Source organism: Brienomyrus brachyistius, chromosome 22 (assembly GCF_023856365.1).
Source record: "Brienomyrus brachyistius isolate T26 chromosome 22, BBRACH_0.4, whole genome shotgun sequence".
Lineage (NCBI taxonomy): Eukaryota > Metazoa > Chordata > Actinopteri > Osteoglossiformes > Mormyridae > Brienomyrus > Brienomyrus brachyistius.
The window spans coordinates 11,306,344-11,328,321 of NC_064554.1; the positions used below are offsets into that span (position 1 = coordinate 11,306,344).

Consider the following 21,978-nt stretch of genomic DNA (forward strand, 5'->3'; position numbering starts at 1 on the left):
GGGGACATGTCATGTTATGTCCCCATAAGTATAGGTATACTCACTCACACACACACACACACACACACACACACACACACACACACACAGAGTTGGAATTATATCTTTGTGGGGACTCTTCGTTCATTTCTATGGGGAAACCTCTAATCCCAACATGACAACCTTAACCCCTACCCAGGCCTCACCTTAACCATGAAATGACAGCGGTTGAGGGCAAAGTCATAAAACAAATCGATCAACCCCTTAATGACCTCGGTAGACTAAAGGTCCAGCTCATTTAATTAAAACATTGAACTGCACTGCAATTACAACGACAAGGCCACGACACCAAGCCTCGCATCCTATGCACGGTAGCTTTGCTGCTGTAACAATGCAGATGAGATGGCCCTGTGATCCTTCTCCAGTGCGTCCGCAGTGGCGCAGTGAGCATGAATGGATGGTGCAGTGTGGGCAGATTGCTGGAGCTTTTCCCGGTCTGTTGTGTTTTTAAGGGTGATGAATATTACGGCTCCCGCCGAAGCCCGTGACTCCCTCTCCCAGTTTCCACTTAGCATTGATATGAAATGATTTGCATCTGTTTGTGCCCTCTGTGATTTATGAGCTTTTTCTTTCTCGCTGAGAGAGGATCCAGTGAAGAGGCGAAAATGAATGCCTGCCTCGGAGTCAGCAAAGCAAACCGCGGGAGCCATCTTTTGATGAGGGTAAAATTGTCATTGAGTAATTCCGAGCGGTCATTAAAAAAAAAAAAGACTCCAGAAAAGTACATTTATACCCCCACATGCATTGCAGCCTCCCCCTCTCTGTGCAGAGAAAATGGGGGGTGTCAGCCTTGGAGATCCAAAGCTAAACAGCTTCCAAACAAAGTCTACCTGGTGCAAATGAGAGCATCAGAGCTACTCCATGCTGATCGCAGAGAGAGTGGGCGAGACCATTCTTCATTCAACGAGGGGGAGTCAACAAGAAGAGCAGGGCAAGCAACGCTGCTCATGGAGAACATATCAGAAAGACATTGTCTCCTGCAGCTGCAGGTCACAGTTGACTCTCTCAGTAACTGTGACAGCCATATTGGTTCATGTATGTCATGTGACATGGAGAGCGGGCAGATGGAAACACAAGATTGAACCTGGATGGGTGTGTCCAGTGTAAAAGTTAGCGAGCTACGTGGGGGCAGCATCTAGGTAATGACCCCCAAGTTACTAATGGTGACCTGTACATGAATGAGGGGCATGTTCTAACCAATGCCAAAAAGCCCAGGAGACAGACCTGCATCTCCGAGATGAGCATGTACGCTGCTCACCCCCACCTCACACATGGTATGTTCCAGCTTTGGCTATAAAGGCAGATTCTGTTCCTCGGAAGATGCTATCATTGCTGATGTTACCTCCGTTCAGGTCACCGCCACCCCAGGACAATCCAACCGTGACCTTTGTCGGGACAACATGTGCCTCTGGATCTCGCTGGGCAAGGATTCCCTTCCGGAGGGATCGGCAGATCCACAGGATGGTGGTGTTGGCATGGCAACAAGACTGGGACATTCTATCTGGGGTTTCAGGTTTTTTGCAGGGGCTGCACTGACATGGAAACAGACTATCCATCCATCCATCCATCTATCCATCCATCCAGTATCCAACCACTTATCCAGTACAGAGTCATGGGAAAAATAGTACATGAAGACAGTGAGACAAAACCACATATAAATATATACGGTCTGTGGCATGTAAGCAGTGATGGACAGAAAAAGGAGAGTGACAATCACTGAAAGGGAAACGCAGCAGGGACATGTCATGAGGCCAAGGCGTCCGTCCCCTGGACTGATTAAGAGGTTTTGAACGTGACGTTAAACTCTGATGACAGCAAATACTTTGGGAGTGAGGATTGGGTGGGGGGTGGGGGGTGCAGCAGGGGAGCTGGTGGAGGCCCCGGGATGAGTCACTCACCTCTTACGTCTGAGAAACGACATCTTCTGGGCACAGAGCGAGGGGGAGCAAGCAGGATCAAAGCCTGAGGACGTACAGGCCGGCAGTGGGTATCAGAGTAAGAGTTAGAATCAGAAACAGAATCAGAGTCAAAGTCAGAGTCAGAATCAGAATCAATATCAGAGTCAGAATCTGAAACAGAATCAGAGTCAAAGTCAGAATCAGAGTCAAAGTCAGAGTCAGAATCAGAATCAATATCAGAGTCAGAATCTGAAACAGAATCAGAATCTGAAACAGAATCAGAGTCAAAGTCAGAATCAGAGTCAAAGTCAGAGTCAGAATCCTTCGATTCACCAAGAATGAAAAGAGGAATTCGATTTGATGTTCATGGTGGTATCAGGTGTTTAATTAAGCATATAATCAAGAAATAAAGTATTAATGACAATAAAAAAATAAAAATAGAAATGAAAGTAGAAACAGAAATGTGCAAATAAATGTGTAGCGATATAAGTAAAGGTGAGACGAGCAGATTTGGCCAGCAACCCAGCGAGACCCAGCAACAGCCAACGGGACCCCCAGCCCTCTGCCCCCCCCGGCCTCCGGCCCACCGCACACCCGCGTGTGAGGGGGAGGTATGTGATGGGGCGTGTCTTTGGGCGGGAGTGACTTATGAGGAGTCACTGGGCCACCCAAGAGGGACAAATGGAAGGGAAGGTGGACAAATACTGGGGACTGGGGCTCTGGGGACGAGGCAACAGAAACGGGCTGATCCCCACCCTAACAACCTCTGTGTAAAAGAGAGTGGTCCCTAGGGTGGGGGGGCATCTTTTTAATTTCTCAAAACAAAGAAACATTCAGACAAAGGCGAGATTTTGATGTTAAAGGGGATGCAATAATTTTAATGCATTGATTTATTTTTTTGGGGGGATAAATGAATACAAGGGTGGTGCAGTGGTTAGCACTGTTGCCTCACACCTCTGGGACCCGGGTTCGAGTCTCTGCCTGGGTCACATGTGTGTGGAGTTTGCATGTTCTCCCCATGTCGTCGTGGGGTTTCCTCCGTGTACTCCGGTTTCCCCCTCACAGTCCAAAAACATGCTGAGGCTAATTGGAGTTGCAAAATTGTCCATAGGTATGCATGTGTGTGTGAATGGTGTGTGAGTGTGCCCTGCGATGGGCTGGCCCCCCATCCTGGGTTGTTCCTTGCCTCGTGCCCATTGCTTCCAGGATAGGCTCCGGACCCCCTGCGACCCAATAGGATAAGTGGTTTGGAAAATGGATGGATGGATGGTTAAATGAAGACAATTTAAATATTGAAGGGTACATGTCACTGCCCCCCTAGTCCCTATGCCTCTGCTCAGACACCACTCACCAAAGGATGGAGGTAGCAGTCACTTGGAGGGGTCCTTCCCTGAGGCGTCTCTCAGAGGTGCCTGACACATCCACTACATTTACGCACCACTAACTCCCTTTTCCATAATGACTTTCGGGCTGGTGACCCCCCCCCCCCCTCCCCCCGTCTCTCACATGCAGCCTGCAGAGAGCCGCAGAGGATCAGCCCCCCCCAGGGAGGGATGAGGGCGCCACCAGCGTGGCTGGGCCTCGGCGTACGACGATACTTACTTTCCACTCGCTGTGCATGTGCGTGGGCGGCGGTGAGCATGCATGTGACTGCACGGGAGCTCGGCTATGCAGCCCACACAGGAAAAAAACGGCGATGATGTGAAGGAGGGGAGGTCTGGAATGCGGCGTTCAGTCGGTGTTCTGAAGCAGAACGGGCGTCATTTCATAATGACTGGTGCAGGCAGAGTACAGCATGGCCCACACGCTGTAGTCTGTGCTGCTGGATTCACCAGTGATGAACAGCTCTATCAGTGATCTATTCAGGTCATTAAGGGGCAATAAAGGAAATGTCTTTAGGGGGTTTACTGCTAATCTCCAGTATCATACCCTTTACAGGTAAAACTGTATAGGAAAAATGCAAATACAGTAGAAGAACTTTTTATAAGCTCCTAAATGGGAAATTAGTCTAAAATAATATTGTCTACATTATTCTTACGAAAATAGATACAGTGGATGTACCCTAAGGCATTCTGTCACTTTTTTTATCTGATTTAAATTCAGAGTAAGGTGGCATGCCGGCACAGTGGGTAGCACTCACACCTCCAGGGTTGGGGGTTCGAATTCCTCCCCCGCTCGCCTGCAGTGTGCGCTCACGTGTTTGCCTGTGTTCTGCCGTGCTTTCTCTGGCTACTTGGGTTTCCCCCCCGAGCCAAACCTCAATTAGAAGACAAGCTTTGGTTGGAGGCGTGAGGCGTGCTGGCATGCGACAGAGCACGCCACCGTCAGCTCGCAGGACTGCATGCGGCCGGGCCGCAGTGCCACCGTCTCTCGGAGTGCGCCACCGTCAGCTGGCAGGACTGCATGCGGCTGGACCTGAGCTCTGGTGTCTCTTGCAGTGCAGAACCATCAGCTCATAGGACTGCACTGGCCTCCGCCTCCTCGCATTAATGTCACCAATCGATCGGTCTGCGCATCTGTATGTCACACGGCTGGGGTGGCCAGGGACGGCAGGGGTGTCCCTGGAGGCTCTCCTCACAGGGAAATCAATACTCCCCATCAGTGTAACTGACTGCCAGGTGGTGTGAGCGGACACCTGTGCACCTTGGGGAGTATCAAAGACACATTGTGTCCATGATTGCATTCCAGAGCCCCCACTGGGGGGCCATGTGGGTGGGGATGCTGACTGGCACATATGACCACTACCCTACGCTATTATCTGTGTGTCTACAGGTCACCGAGAGCCCGCAGCCCCCCTGGTTATGGGGAAGTCCACATCGATGAGTGTTTTTGGGAGCTGGCATTAAGTAAGCCTTCTTTGTGTGCATGGGAATCCCCTAGTCACTGACCAGTGAGTAACAAGCCTCTTTGTTAATGAAAGCTTCATTTAATTTAATGGCCTGTGCAGTGTGTCTGCGTGGCAGCTTACGGCGATATTATTCAACCCCCCGCAAACATTCACATCTGCACCTGACAGATATTACTTTTAGCACCAAACATATACATATATACTGTATGTAACCCTCAAAACCACAGTGATATCGCTCAGTGACAAAGAAAGGCAGGGACAAGGCTGATTTTTCATTACAAATTTATTGCAAATATAGAAATAGATTTTTTGTACAGAAATCGGGAGGAGAAAGTTAAATGTCTTTATAAAAAAGCTGAATATAGCAAGCAACCAAATTTAGTGACTTATTATGTTTTTACAACAGATTTTTAATATTCATAACTAAGAGAATATGTTAAAGCAAAAGACACTGGATGTCATAGATGATCTATAAAAAGATCACGCAAGCCTTTTATCGGTTACGTCGCTCTAGTCGTGTCTGTTCATCCATTTCATCGGGTTAAAGGTCTTAGTGTTGCCATGGAAAAGCTTTGCAGCAAAGAAATTAAGAAAAGCACATTAAAATTTTGTAACACAGATATACTTACGGTGTGATAAAGGCCCCGCTGGGATTTTCGACCAATGGGAAGCCTGAGCAACAGAAGCACATGATACAGATTTTCAGCTATGCACATGAGTGTATAATATACTCTCTCTTCTCGGGGATAAGCGACAGTAAGATGAGGGTGGACGTGTGGCCTCCTACATAGCAGAAAGGACCGGGAATCTAAACAGCCTGTGACAGACAGCGCCCCCCAGCAGCGTCTATCAGCTACATAAGGTACAGGATTCCCAGGTGCCATATATCACAGGAGGAACATCCACTGGGTAACTGGCTCCCCAGCGCGTCCTGGGCAGCCGGATGCCGACGCGGCACAAAAACCGGCAGATTAAGTGGCTCCCTTGCTAAACATCTGGGCTTGTGTAACTGGATCAATGGGCGTCAGCTTGTCTGTCCAACAGAGTACCAATGTATAGCCACATTTGGTGGGGTCCTAATCTAACTGGGTCTTAGAGCCGCCAATCACTGCTCTGTCCCGACTGTTTATTGGTTCAGAAAGAAATGAGTAATGTTTTCGTCCGGAGCACATTTATCTGGAAATGTACCACACTGATCCTAAATAGTATTTAAGCCGTATACAATTAAAGGGTGTTTTACATGCCAAGAATTTGCTTGAAGATTACAGATTCCTGGAAATTATTAATGTTACCCATATTAGTCTTTTCTGATTTTTTTTTTTATTACAACACGATTTATCCCTTAACTATACTGCATTACTGATTGCCTGTTCCAATTTTCTCAGTTCAACATGACATTAAAAGTCATCTGTTCTTCCATGACAGCAGCTGCTAATGAGGCTAAGGCATCCACAGCCCAGCGATAGCATCTTTGTGTCTGAAGATGAGCTCCTACAAGCTGCTGCAGTCATTATGTCATCGGCCGGGAGAATAACCAGCTTGAGAAGGCCCGGCCCAAACTGTTCTTACTGGTCAAGTTGCCATTAATTTGGTTGATTATAGGATATTATTTAATACTTATTAACTGCATATTAATGCAATATGGAAATGGTGCCAATACATGCCAGTACATCCAAGCAGAGCCCTTTAAGAGAGCACTCTTGCTCTGCCGTGTCCAAATTTTAAAGTGCCCTCGTATACTGTGACATACGGTATCTACCAGCTTCCTGTGAAGACACATGGTGACACTATGTAAATTTAAGGGGGCTCATCCAAGATGGCTGTCAGGAGAATTGGGCAACAATACGCTCTACGCTTTTCCCATGGCATTCCCTAGACCTTTAGCTCCGTTGTATCACGTGCTCTTATGCTCAGTAAGAATTCTATCAGAGATTACAAGAGACGTACGAAACACACAACTCAGACCATAAACAATGAAGAACAGATGGGTGCAGAGCGTAGAACGAAAACGAAATCCTAAACCTAAATCTTAAACAAGGATATGACAAATATTTCAGTCCTATTGTTTAGCTTTTGACAGACATCCACCCATGGTACACAGCAATATAATTTTTTTTGTCTTGAAAAATACAGTAAATCATGCAAATATAAGGTTGGTTTTTCATTTAACATTTAATTTTAATACAGATCGTTGTATATCCCCCCGATCCAAAAGCCACAGCTGGCCTCCCCGGATGTAACCCCCCCACAAAGAAAAACCGGAACAACAGCACACAGATCAAGCTCTGTAAAAAAAGTCAGATGTTCTTTTAAGTGTACAAAATTCACAGATATTTCATTTTCCAAGTCTTTGTAATAAGAAATCAAACATTTCAAAAATTGTATGGAGAAAGACAAAAAAATCAGCTAAACAAAATGTAAATAAAACACTTTTTCCAGATAAAAATCTACCGTTGGCAACGCATGCCTGCAGCACACTTTGGCACTTATTCCTCAATGTTCTCCTGATGGCTGACCATCAGAGCACAGTCCTAGAACCTTCCAGAACAGACAGTGACATGTTAAGTACATAGAGGGGTGGTTTACCATTGTAATCAAGGACAGGCTCTCCAGCGTAAACCTCTGCATTGTGGGTATTTTATAAATTAACTAGCACATACACATAAAGGAATAAGACAATAAAAGCCACAGTATGAAAACTCCTACAGAAACTCCCACACGTTCACATAATTTCGCCCCTGATCCTGCCAAAAGACGGCTAGTGTACTTATTATTAATTTTAGCATAAAGGCACACTTCAGAGTGCCAGTGCTGCTCCCTCGCCTTCCTCACTATCGGCAATGCCTCTGTAAACAGGGACTCATTTCTAATCATTCTGGGATCTTTCTCACTCTCTCAGGTCACATGCTCTTGAACATCTGGACCGATTGGGTCAGCGTGACGTCACTGGAGCCTCTTGAAAACCAAAAGGGATGAAGAGCAATCGACACGTTCCTTCGTCCGGTATGGCCCCTCGACCACTTCGCTTACAAAGCCCAGGGATTCCATGTGTAAATGGGATCGATGCCCATAATGCCTCTATCTGATAATGATAAACATTATTTTTTAATCAATATTGATTTATAAAAGCATTTTCCTGTGGTCATTTATAGCTTAGGTTCATTTTTATTCTTGATCAGGGAACGTAAAGCTTCCGTCTATCACCTACGTATCTGAATCTCCCCTTGGGATCTTGATAGATAGATAGATAGATAGATAGATAGATAGATAGATAGATAGATAGATAGATAGATAGATAATCTATCTATGTGTCATCAACCATTAGATGTTATTGTACAGTAACACAGTATAGGGATATTTAAAATATTATACTGCATAGTTCAGCTAGTACACCTTACATATGGTGCCTGTAATCACACAGACAGATCGACACAGGGCCCCTATTCTGACCAAAGAAGCATGTACTTAAAACGGCCAGGAGATCAGTGCTAGATCTCCCCTTTGAGTTAAAACCCACTGCCATGTGAAGTCCAGTTTCAAAGCCACAGAGAATGACAGAGTAGCTAAAAGTTCTTACTGTTTCCAAGAGTATTTTATCATCTTAATAAAACGTTTTAAACGTCTCCTTCTGTCTCTTCACTCTTCTCTGCCTCCCCCTCAACTCAAACTTCAAATGCTCTCACATCAAACCGAACCACCTGCCAATTTCATGCTATTCCTGTTCCTTGTCATATTTCCTCTCTATTAATTGTCCATCCTCACTCTTCCGCAACCCTGCTTAAGCATCCATGTATCAACGCTACTGAATCTTTACAAAGAGAGGTCAAAAAGATCTAGTTTGTCTTTCAATATTAAGCTTAGAAGCAGAAATTCATGAGCTGAACTTATAACACATAAAAGGAGAACAGACTCAACAAACTGTGGATGGACATGTGAGACAGCAATGTGGTCACCTTTCCTTTAACACGATCCTTTGATTTCCTGAATGCTCGAGTGATACCAAGAAGGTAATTTTTTTCCAGCATTAGAATTTGCTCTTGCGATGACAATTTAAGAAACACCCACAGGAAATAATCAGAGGCCCTTGGGAAATGCAGGCATCAGTAATCTGAAATATCAATCCAGCATTAAAATTAAGCTTTTATACTGAAGAAAACGATGAGGAAAGTTACCTACATTTTTGGTTACTTCCAGTGAGACTTGAGTCTGACTTTAGTCGGAATAGCATATTTCTGGTATGCCAGGGGGTGTTAACACAGTGTCAATGACACACTTCCTTTTTAATGCGCTTTGCTGAGCAGATGCTGGGCATGACAGGTTGGCTATTAATCCTTGTTGCTTTGTTTCATTTCCAGTCGTATCATTAGGACCTTGGTAGAGTCTGACCACACGTGACAGAGGTTAAAGGCAATGGAGAGTGGTATAAATGCCAGAGGACAGAAATCTACCATGAACATGCAGAGGCTACACATCTTTACCAGTATCTACCTGGAGAATGTCTTACCTGCACATACGCCTCCCGAATCACAGAGGAACCGTCAATGAATACAAGCTGAACCACCCCTGATATGCACCTTCTCACACCGCGTGCATGCAAACCAACACAGTCCATTACAGCAGATGAGATAAATTCCTTACTGTGTCTACAAAACAAGTAGATTGAAATACAATTTGCACAAGAAACAAAATCCCATCAATAAATACAGAATTAATATTTTAAAAGAAATTAAGGAACGGAAAAGCTGTTAGCATTTATAATTCACACTGTTACACAATCCAGTCTAGTTTATCCAATCCAGTCTAGTTGTATCTTTCGCTTGACCAAATATAGGCTGAAGCCAACTTAGCTCCGCCCACCAGCAGAAAGCCTGGCTAGAGCAGTTCTGAAGCTAACATGTTTGCACATCACAAAGCAGATCTGCCACATTGCCTGACTGAGAGAACAACCACAGTAAGCTTCCCTCCCTGAAATGTCAGAGATCCTGGGTACCCCTTTGGGGAGGGGCTGTCCTTGGACCTCAGGTTCGGTTAAACCCTCAGAATACCAACGAGAACCCAGAAGCAATTGGTTTTGAACTTCGTCCATGCTTGTCTCTCTGCCAAATAAAATAAAAAAATAAAAACAGTTAAATTCTGCTACCATTAAATAAAATGTGAAATGTACTAAAGGAGGTAACAGAGAAGAGGTCTGACACACACTTATTTAGTTACTAACAGAAATATTTTTTTTCTCCTTTGTTTAGTCATTATTTTCATGAAAGGACTCACTTTTTATAGGATTGTTTGCAGTCCTTTTATTAAGTATACTGGTGTGTGTGTGTGTGTGTGTGTGTGTGTGTGTGTGTGTGCGTGGGTGTGTGTGTGTGTGTGTGTGTGTGTGTGTGTGTGTGTGTGTGCGTGGGTGTGTGTGTGTGTTGCGTTTTAGTTAGTTTGGGTTCATGTAAGTCACAGTACCCCACCGGTTGCAGTCCCACCGTCAGACATTGAAAAGGCAAAATGATCCTCTTCTTTGTGAGTTTGATTTCTTCTGAAAGACACAGTGCTCATCCAGTGTGCATAAGTCTACAGGGTATAACACTGCAGCAGCCGTCCTGCAGTGCGAATGTCACTGAAGTGAATCCTGCTTTGTCCTGGTGATTCATGAAAGGACTGGGTGTTGGGCTAATAGGCCAAAGAGAGCCTGTGAAACTTAAAAACTCTGAGTTAACTAATCAATACTCCTGCTGGACCAAGACTGTCAGGGCCTTCAAAGTCTCCAGGAAACGTAACTGCGAAATATGTCAAATTTCTGAACACTCCAGTCTCCTCTACTTTTACTAGAATGTCTTCCAAAAGAAAGCCTCTTGTAAAATGTATTACTTCTGCTAAGGACTGAATTCTGGCACCGCTCCAGTCCAGACACGACTTCCGAATATCAGCTGATGAAATTTCACTGTCAAGTATGCCAGCATACGCTCTATACTGACCCGACGTGCTGGTCCTTCTCACGGGATTAGCCCAGAAGGTGGCCACCTCTTAAGGGCAAAACGTACCTGTGAGATATATTGTGCGCAGTATGGCTGGTATCTATGGGTGCATTTTGAGATTGTAGGCAAAATGCTAGAGAGTGAATTTTACGCAAATGGCCCAACATGACAAAAAACTGTAAAAAGCATGTTCTCCCACTCCTAAAGCTCAAAAGAAGTGTAGTGTTTGTAACAGACAGTGGTGTCAGGGGCTTTTCTACATTGACCTGGCCAGGCAGTTCTCCGTCATTAGCAACACAGCTGCCCTGTCTATGAACGCATCTGGGGGCGTCCAGGGCCACCAGACAGAAAACAAGGCGAATGTCGAGCATTACTGGCGTCAGGATTAGGGGATACCCCCAGAGCTCATGGGGAAAGCAGCAACTTATTAGAGCGCAGTGATAATGTGGAGCTGTCGCTCCCGAAGCTAAGTTTGATATGACAGCAATTTATTGCATCGTCTTACTGGGGCACTTGATGCCACATCTGACAAATTTTAATATAATCTGATCAAAGGGCTCAGTGCTGCTATAAAGGACACAATGAATACAGCATCCATGCTAACATGAATGACATCCTTGCTCATTCTAAACCAGAACACGGCCTTAGAGTTCTGTGAAGCTACTACCTTTCTTAAAACACCACCAGGCTACCTAGCAGCTAATTGGCTGTCCTCTCATTGGCTGGGGAGACTTGACCATCTGTATCCTATAGCTTTGGGATGTTGCTATGAGCCAGTGGCGGACTCTCAGTCCAGACCCACTTACAAACAGCACAGTCTAGAGGCCAGTCCTGCATGCACTGCAGACAAGTGGGATGAGAACAGTCCATTAAATGCAGAATGATTTCAAATTGCATCTAATGTAAATCATTGCAATTGTAGCACAGGGATATGATGGGAAGCTTTTGATTTTGCAGCAAACAGTATTACACTATGAATAATGTATGTGTCTCAGTGAAAAGGTTCTTTCAATGGGTTTCCTTTCATTTGTCTTTATTGGCTGGTCCATGGACAGGAAGCAGACAAAGACGCAGGTCTATGGAGACTCTAACTGAAAGGCTGTTCCTCTCATTACTGGACATCCCTGTCCTGTATTTTGGCATCTGCTTCTGCTCTGAACTCTGTGGTTTTGCCTCTGAAAATGGAATGTACATCTTCAGTAGTTCTTTGGGCAATATGCCTATTAAGAATGAACACAGTGCCAAGTAGATTTGTTGGACTGAAGCACAACTCTTGTAAACTTAGGTGCCTGGGATTACGGCTCTTGTGACGTTCCAAAATATTTGCACAGTAACACGCAGACGACTGTTCTGATTTACTGAAAGGATCTCTTTCCAATCCCAAACAAAGGTTTCGGCAGTGAAGCTTAAAGAAAGCATTAACGAATCTAATGTGTAGTCTTGCCCTGTCGTGTGACGTAATACCTCAGTTTTAGCTGCTATATGATTTTGTGTTGGATACTGAACAAAAAAAGCTTGTATGATGGCGCTGGAAGTGGACTTTGATCAGTGTAATGCCCTTAATGCCATCGCCCATGTGTGAATGGTCAAGGACTGCAGGGGATCAAAGTCTCAGCCAATGGAAGAGTCTGTTTCCTAAGGTGATTCCCTTCCACGGCTCCCTACACCTTACAGCTTCTGCTGAGCGGAAACACCCTTCCAGTAGTCGAGGATGTCATGCAAATCCTCACCCTTGGCGAACTGTACCTTCTTTCGCAGGGCGTTCCCCGCTGTCACATAGCAGGCCTCCTCCTGAAGACTCTTCTTGTAGGGACGGAAGCGCTCCCAGATCCTGAGGGTATTCTCGGTGGAGTACTCTGGGCTTGAGGAGTAGCCCGAGAAGTTGTGGTGGTGAGGAGAGAGCTGAGAATAGGAGGCAGCGTCCCTCTTGGTGCGGGTGAGGGGGTTGAGAAAAGAGGCTATCTGAGTGGGAGAATTGGTGGAGCCCTCGTAGTAAAGGGCTGGGACAGAGTGACGGTGTTCCGCGCACTGGTAGTCCTGATGCTCCTCCATGTGCATTTGCAGGCATGGGTTTGGGCCACCTTCCCCAACCATACCCAACCCAGAGCCCATTAGGGGCAGCCTATCCAGGGGCTCCCCACAGCCCAATGGACTGCCTTTCTCGGGGTAGTGGCACATGTCTGGGCTCCTGGGTTCAGGAACATCCAGACTAAAGACGCGAGAGCTCTTGATGGAGCCACTGGACGAGATGCTGCACTGCTTCTTCATGGGGCCCAACACCACCCCAGCTGCATCGGCACTCAGGTGCCTCTGCAAGGGCCGGACCGCCGTGGCAGGTGGAGGGGGGCGATAAGGAGGGGACAGGAATCCGCCGCCGCTGATCCCCGGCCGCTCTGAGTGAGGCAGGACAAAGGGGAGAGGGGGTGGTGGGGGTATTTTGGGGGATGCCATGATCTGGCAAGTTTCAAGGAGGCCAGAAGACAGAGGTATGTGGCCTCTGGGAAGAGGGGAGGCGCAGCTCGGTGGTGGGGAGGTGGGGCTTGTTACTGCAGAGGCTGCGGATGCGACAGCTGCAGAGTCCAGCTTGAGAGCATCGATGCAGTTGTTGATGATCTGATTGACTTTGTCCACCTCCATAGCAATAGTGGAGATTTCTGATGCGGAACCTCGGCCATCATCATCCGAGACATCACCAATGTCTGACAGATCATCCTCCGGTTGCCCATCATCCCCCAGGATACCCAGTCCACCATCAATGGACAAGGAGGTCCTCACATCCATGTAGTTCCCCTTTGATGCTGCCAGGGCTTCCGAGAAAGCCGAGGCCATCTTTTCCACCTGTGGGATGGAGGAGAGCCGGGATGAGCTTGTGGCAGCGGATCCATGGAGCATCCCGGTGCTGGAGGAGGCAGAGGGTGGAAGTTTGCCATGGTGGTGCTGATGGAGCTTCTGTATGGCACTGGGATCATTAGCTGCAGCTGCGGCGGCTATCTCAGGGCCATAACGCATTTCTAGAATGGTCTTCTTGACACAGATGGAGTTGTGCTTCTCCTCCTGCATGCGTCTCCTTCTCAGGCAGTAATAGACGAGGCCCAAAACAAGGACCATCCCAAAGAGACAGCCGAGGATGGTCATGATGTAGTGAGTGGTAGTGGAGGGATTGGGTTGAATGTTGTCTGGGTTCACCGAGCGGGTCGCAAAGTAGAGGCATGTGTGGTTGTACCGCTGTGAGTTGCGGATGGAAGCCACGCAGAAAGTGTAGTTAGTGTGGGCCTTGAGTTTGTTCAGGGTGATGATCTCCTTTCTGTTCTTAAGGTTCATGACGTCAGACACAAAGCTGTTATTGTATTGCACCAGGATGTACATTTTGCTGTAGGGCTTAGGGATCTGCACCAGCAGGGAGGCTGAGGTCAGGGTGACGTGTTGCAGCTTGATGCTGGGGCTGTAGCTGGGGTCTGTCGAGGAGGAGAGGGTGGGCTGGTGGAAGGGCCCGAGTCGGTCAGATATGTCAGGTCCAAAGCCGGAGGAGTCAGAGTCTGGCGGGAGCGATGTCATCGCCGTGATAAATATCCCGTCCCGGCACATGGATGCCAGGATGCTGCGGGCATTACGCCCGTGTCCCGCGATGGGACTCAGCAGTGGGAAGCCGAAGAACTCCCGAGGCGTCTCACACTGCAGCCGGTCGTAGGTGTGCGTGACATTGTTGAAAGCTTCTAGCCAGGTGAGGAAGCTGTAGAGGTCACAGCTACAATGAAAGGGGTTGCCAGCAAGCTCACACACCATCAGCCGGCTCAGGCTGGTGAAGGTGGTGGAATCCAGGCGGGCCAGCTTGTTGGAGGACAGGTCCAGACTGCTGAGGCTGGGGCACTCCCAGAAAGCGTTGTAGGCGATGACCTCGATGAGATTGTGCTGTAGATACAGGCACTGCATGCGGCCCAGACCACGAAGCATGCCCTCTGTCAGGTTAGTCAGCTTGTTGTAGCCCAGTTGCAGCACTTGCAGGTTGGCCTGCCCAGCGAAAGCCCCGTCCTCGATGTAGGCGATCTCGTTCTTGGTGAGGTTCAGGTCTGTCAGGTTGGTGAAGCGGCTGAGCGAGGCGAACAGGACCGCCTTAAGCTTGTTCTCGTTCAGACGCAGGTCGTGCACCGTGTTGTTGATGTGCTGTGGTATGGTCTCGTAAGGGGGCTGGTTCTGGCTGCAGATGGCCAGCCACACATAGCCCTTGTCCCCCTCGATGAGCCAGCAGTCACCCTGCACCGAGACAGGAAGGCAGAGGAGCAGGAGACAGGGGAGGATGGACAGGAGGAGGGTAGGCGTGGAGAAAGGAAGGACTGAGGACGAATGGAAGTAGGTTCGCATGATGGCGGGAGAAGGGGGCAAAAGCTTTTTCAATCACAGGGAGAAAAGAGGTCGTGGGTCGGATCTTGGCTTCAACGTGTAGTGCAAGAGGGGTTAGACAAGTGTGACAAGTGACAGGGAAGCCAGGGAGGGGCGAGGAAGATCTTCTCAGCCGCAGTGAGAGTCTCAGCAGCAGGGAGGCTACCACAGTCCTTTCTCTGAGTCATTCCACATCAGGCCACAAGGCCTCCTCATGGCGACTCCCGCCTCATTCGTGTCTCTGCAGGGGTGCAGGCGATCAGTAGTGCAGACCTGCGGACGGGATACGACGAGAAACGCTGCAATTACCAGCGCTAATAACACAATTAGGTAAATCACATAAATCATAAATCATAGCCCCTGGGCAGAGATTAAACAAGTCTTTCACCTATGCTGTAATTATTGCAATAACAAGATGATTTATTGAGTGCATGATAGATGGATACGCCAGTCTAATCATCTCTATCACACGTTAGATATAGTCCTCAATTTAGCCGTGAGTCGGAGCAAATGTGCATCAAACAGAGCACAAACTCCCGGATGTTCATTGAGCACTGAGACGTACTGCAGACACAAGATATAAAACACAAGATACACAAAAAGATGCAAACTCCATTAAGGTGATCTAATCCTACTGTTTATGTCCAGGTGTGCTCGGAATGACCTATGCTGCGTTTTTTTAGCAGACATTAAATCTGGATTTCAAGTCAAGCAGTGCTTTTTGTACAGTATGATGCCTGAGAAGAAAAGCTGCCATTTACAGTAATCTGTGACAGTTACAGATTCTCATATGGGTCGGGGTTGGTTATGTTTGATGTCAGTCTCAGGATGCAGGTTCTGCTCCCATATCCCAGAGAGCTTTTTAATTAAAAACTGCAACAGAACCCCTCACCCCCACCACCACCTCCTCCTCGCTCACATCCCCCCTCCCTGACAAAATCCAGAGCCCTGGATTATTGCATTTTAATACCTTTAATACCTGTGGTTCCAGACAGCAGAAACCCATGAAAACCAACCAAATTCTCTCATTGTCATTTATCTGCGCACAGTTTCCAGGAACCAAATAGTTTTCAGAGAAACCCCCCCCCCCCCCCGCATCTCCCCAGAATCCTGAGAAGTGCTGAGAAATTTCACCTGAAGGTCTTGTGTGCATGTACATTGATCTGGGAGTTTCTCGGTGTGAGACCTAGGAACCAGCCAGCCACCACTTCTATCATTTATATTAAGAAATAATGAGGTCGTCACTTTGTGGAAAACAGTCACTCTTCTGTGCCGTTTGTGTTCTGTATCGGACTCTTTGTTCTTTCGCTCTCATCGGCTCCCCGTCACATCCGTTTGCATCCTGTTGCTGTTTTTACACTTTGATTCCCTTTCTGTCTACAGAAGCCGGACTCTCCATCGCGATGGTATTCAGATCACATAATAACTTCAGCACTTGTACCACGGTCACTGAATAAGATCAGTTCAATCAATTAAACCGTAATGCAGATGTGGATTACTCTGTCACAAAGGCACACGGCATCTCTGAAGCCAGCTTGAAAAAGCAGGAAACCTCATTTTGAGACAAGTACAAGGTTTCTTGATTGGTTTATGACATGTTTTTACTGAAGACATGATTTATGTAAGTGTGACAATATAGCTATGGCAGTCTTCCCTGGGGGGGCAGATGTCAGCCGGCCATGCACAGGGGCATCCCCGTCTCTGTCTCCACCCCTCTCGTCTCATCCTCCATCTGCCCCCCCCACCTCGTCACTCTGCAGTCAGCCCACTGAGTGCTGATCTAATTAAACGCTCCACATAGCATGACTCTGGGGAACGTTTAATTAGGACTGGATCTACACTTGGGGGAGGCGGGGGGGATTTGCCCCAGTGAGGAAAGAAAAGGTTGCCGTGAACTGGAAAGGACAGTGGAACAGTTTCATGAAACCAAACAGACCACGCTAACTTTCTACCCGCAGCACAGTATTACACTTCCAGCATGTAACTCCTGTACATTCAGACCATAAAACGCTACCTGGCATCTCCTCTGAAGTGCAGGCCCTGCGCTGCTGCTGACTTTTGCGAGCAGCGCATTTAAACAGGCGTTGAAATGCTCTGGCCTGCTAACAGCCCCTTGTTCGCCTGAACCTGGCTGAACAAGGACACCAGCCAGGATGCTTTGAGTGGACCCCGCATGGCGCCTCCTACAGACAGGACACAGGTAGTACGCCCTCAGAGTGTCATTAAAGCACACGCCAGGCACGCAGTTGACTCCAGCTCACTCCCCTACTTGCAGCAGTATGTGATGCTGCTCCCAGGCTCTTAATGAGCTGTGGGCTGATCAGGCAGCCAGGGCAGTAATCACATTTACATACTGTTTACGCAAGTTTAAAATGCCAGTCTGAGTCACGGCACACCCTAACTGCGAGCCAGCGCCTCCCCGCTCAAGGGCGCAGTGTCACAGGCCCATCCCGGTTCCCCTTCAGTGCTGTTACACTCCATGACAGACAGGAGGCAGCAGGGAGCCATCTGAGGAGTGTCAGCTATTTAAAAAGTGGGATGTCTATAAACATGTGGAGGGAAAGGCCGAGCGGGGCAGAGACGCCCCCCCCTCCCCCCGGAACCAGAGACTCCAGGCTGTTACCGGGACCACGGTCAGCCCGGGATGGGGGAGACAGCTCACACGCCCCCCGTCCCCCCCCGTCCCCCACTCCCCAAGCAGCCTCCGGCAAACTGCAGCCGCTAAACCAGAGTCTGTTGGCGTCTCACAGCACCGTGTTCATCTGGGGACGGATGAATATCTGCTGCACGAGAAACCAGGGGGCATTTTAACAGCTTTTTAACAGCTTTCACAGCTAGGGGGCGTGGCTTCAAAAGGAGCACCGCCTACCCTTCCCTTAAGATCACAGCTCAGTAAACACTCACCAGTATCTGTCATCCTGCTCCCTCAGGCCTGTAAGATGCAGTGATATGACTGTAGTTTCCTAATGGATCTCAGTCATCATCTGACTCCTCCACAGGCTTGAACCATGGCCATCCTACATCCTAAACGAGCCCAGCGGTGAATCCCATCTGAGAACCTGCTCTGTTGTGACTGTTATAGTACATACCTTCAGTACCTCTGAACTCAACCAATCTACCAAGTATTTCCCTCGAGGGGACCTGCATAACTACCCAGACCTAGTTACTGCATCACGTGGCACCTGATGGTCACTCATGGCCAAACAGCACTTCCCATTTGCAGTGCATCCTCTTGTAGGTCCTCCGCGGTCTCCTTCTCCAGTCTTCATGACTGTCCAATAGCAGTCTGGCATTTTCAGTCACATGCTCTTCTCCCGCGTCTCTCAAACTCACACTAGGACTGAGGCTACTGCAACTGTACATGCAGCCTTTGACCGAGTGTGAATTACTAGTGTGGACTGATTGATGTTCACGGTCAGCCCTCCTGACGGGTTCCTGGGAAGATTAAGGACATTTGCAGCTGTAAATGTGTAACTGCAACAGTACAGACCCTTTGAATCGAAGAATCTGGGTCAGATGTTATGAAATCACCTACTTCACTGGTACAAAAAGAGGACTTACACTTACTTAAAGTATCTGCTCATCCACAATATAGCAATTTATACTTAGAGCCCAACAGTTAACCTTCAGGCCCTTCTATTGGATGGACACTGTCATGTGATCCTAGCAGCAAAGAGCTTGCTGCCTGATTGGTTGAGAATATTCCGGTTACTGCTGTGGCCTCATGGGAGGTAGGAACACTCCCTCCTGCTGCTTAAGTGTCACGTTACCCCCAGGAGTGATTCAGGCTCCCACCCCCACGGCCCTGGGGCCATCCGGCGCTTTTATTGTAGTCGAGTACCTTTCCTCACTCTCCTTGCGATCTCATCAATCTATCAGTGTTACAAGTGAGGCCAATGTACCATTTAATGCACGAGTGCTCCCAGGATGTCCATGCCCACACACCACGCGATTGCCCATGGCAGACAGCGCTGGTATGAAGGGGGGATCTTTACCTCACAGGGCACAGGGACCTACCACGAACCTGTACATCGCCACATCCAGGGACCGTCCGCAACCCCCTACATTACCACATTCAGGGACCGGCCACAACCCCACATCCAGGAACCGCTGACGACCCCTTGCATCACCAAATTTAGCGATCTACCCACGACCCCCTACATCGACACATCCAGGGACGCCTTCGACCCCCTTCGTCGCCATATCCGGGGACCTCCCATGACCCCCTACATCGCCATATCCAGGGATGCCCTCGACCCCCTACGTCGCCATATCCAGGGACGCCCTCGACCCCCTACATCGCCACATTCAGGTACGCCTTCGACCCCCTACATCGCCATATCCAGGGACCTCCCAGGATCTCCTACATCGCCATATCCAGGGATGCCCTCGACCCCCTACGTCGCCATATCCAGTGACGCCTTCGACCCCCTACATCGCCATATCCAGGGACGCCCTCGACCCCCTACATCGCCATATCCAGGGACCTCCCTCGACCCCCTACATCACCATGTCCAGGGACCTCCCTCGACCCCCTACATCGCCATATCCAGGGACCTCCCGCGACCCCCTACATTGCCATATCCAGTGACGCCCTCGACCCCCTACATCGCCATATCCAGGGACCTCCCATGACCCCCTACATCGCCATATCCAGGGATCTCCCACGACCCCCTACATCGCCATATCCAGGGACGCCTTCGACCCCCTACATCGCCATATCCAGGGACGCCCTCGACCCCCTACATCGCCATATCCAGGGACCTCCCTCGACCCCCTACATCACCATGTCCAGGGACCTCCCTCGACCCCCTACATCGCCATATCCAGGGACCTCCCGCAACCCCCTACATTGCCATATCCAGTGACGCCCTCGACCCCCTACATCGCCATATCCAGGGACCTCCCATGACCCCCTACATCGCCATATCCAGGGACCTCCCACGACCCCCTACATCGCCATATCCAGGGACCTCCCACGACCCCCTACATCGCCATACCCAGGGACCTCCCACGACCCCCTACATCGCCATATCCAGGGACCTCCCACGACCCCCTACATCGCCATATCCAGGGACCTCCCATGACCCCCTACATCGCCATATCCAGGGACCTCCCACGACCCCCTACATCGCCATATCCAGGGACCTCCCACGACCCCCTACATCGCCATACCCAGGGATCTCCCACGACCCCCTACATCGCCATATCCAGGGACCTCCCACGACCCCCTACATCGCCATATCCAGGGACCTCCCGTGACCCCCTTCATCGCCATATCCAGGGACGCCCTCGACCCCCTACATCACCACATTCAGGGATGGTCCCGCCTGAGCTAGCGAGCGCGGTTTATCGCTTCAGGATGGACTCAACTGCATGACTCTGTTCATCGTGTTCATTTCAATAAAGCTGCAGAAATAGGCAGCTGATGTAAATTTCCCATCCGGCGGCAGACGCTTTGTCACAATGAAATGGAAGCGGCTCCCTGCGTCCTTGGGGAAGCTGGGCTGTGAAAAGTTTCAGTGCTTGGCAGTAAGTATAAAATGTAAGTGGTGAATGTGACATGTAAAAGACGGAAATGAGAGCCAAGTCTCCATCATGTGAAAGTCATGGCTGCACGGTCATTGAATTTACTGTTATCCCATTCTCGACTGTGTTCCACCATTCTGACACCCTTTTTCACATTCCCGCCCATCTCCCCTGCCCTGAAAGGGAAAAGGGACCCCCCCCCCTGCCCCCCGAAGAAGCCCTAGGCTCTAGGGGGCGCCCTGATGTGGGGTGAGGCTGTTGTCAGGAACACCCCGGAGCAGCACAGGCACGTGTGCGGGAATCACGAGCCCTGGAAATTTTCCAGAAGCCTGGAACGCCAAGGCATTCCGGAAGCATTTCCCAGGAATGCGGAGAGCAGGTGTTATGGCGGGATTATAAAATAATTATTCAAAACAGAGAACATCTGGAGCCTTTCTCCGCGTGCTACAAAAGACAGTATTCCAGCGTTTCCAGCTGTGGCCTGTCGGGACCGGATGGGGGGGGCATCACGGCCCAGTACCGCAGTCACTCCATGTTCATTGCAATACATATTCATGAGTCAATGACTGAGATCCAGCATGGAATGTCGTTCTAACACCCATACCACAATGACCACTTTCCCTCCCACCCTCAGCTGTGTCCCCCCACCACATGACACCAGGATTGATGAGAGCAATGTGTGACATCAGAATTAATATCTTGTTTTGAAACATAAGCTGGGAAAGTAATTAAAAAGTGATGGGAATCCCACGGCTTAATTATTCCGATTAACAAAAGGCGCCCAATCCATAACGGATAACACAGAAATGAATTTATGTTCGGATTTCACCAAGAGTTTCATTGAAGGGCAACCCATCTGTGGAAGGAGATTGAAACATGTGGTCTCAGGCTAATTAATAGATCTTTGGGCTGCTTTAGAAGCATGATGCTGGCTTTCAGCGGTAGACCTGCAGACACCCAGCGGCACTGTATTGTGCTGTACTTATGCGAGACTGTCATCCTCTGTCTCTCACTTGATTTAGGTTAACGAGCTGTAATCATGGAGCATTAAAAATACATGTCCCTCCCCACCCCCGGGCAGGGCTCTGACCCTGGGGGCCAGAGAAGCCAGGTTATAAACGGTCAGGAGAAATATTCATTCGCTTCACTTGCCGGTCAGCCACGCGGCAGAATCGCCAGCGTGAGGCTTCCTGAGGCCATGGGCATGCAGAGAGGCATTGTGGGAAGGGGGCGGAGAGAGAGAGGGGGTGGAACCAAATCATCATTCTCCTCTCGCATGTCTTGAGCCTGCTGCCCAGCATATTAATGTGGGGGAGCCCTC

The 21,978-nt window shown here is 48.8% G+C and overlaps 1 protein-coding gene across 3 annotated transcripts in view; it reads right to left on the reverse strand.

Annotated features, from left to right (window-relative positions):
- Positions 1–5,050: 5,050 nt before the first annotated feature.
- LOC125718390 (protein phosphatase 1 regulatory subunit 29) overlaps positions 5,051–21,978 on the reverse strand; it is a 65,411-nt gene continuing 48,483 nt past the window's right edge. Inside the window, exons 2-3 of one of the 3 annotated variants that reach the window (XM_048992227.1) lie at positions 12,482–15,401; positions 5,051–9,881 (exon numbers count right to left, since the gene is read on the reverse strand). In XM_048992227.1, the coding sequence (XP_048848184.1) occupies positions 9,814–9,881; positions 12,482–15,110 (2,697 nt within the window). In that variant the 5' untranslated portion in view covers positions 15,111–15,401 and the 3' untranslated portion in view covers positions 5,051–9,813. Of the gene's footprint in view, positions 15,402–21,978 lie in introns of all 3 variants that reach the window. The other 2 variants (XM_048992229.1, XM_048992228.1) reach the window with 2 other exon arrangements.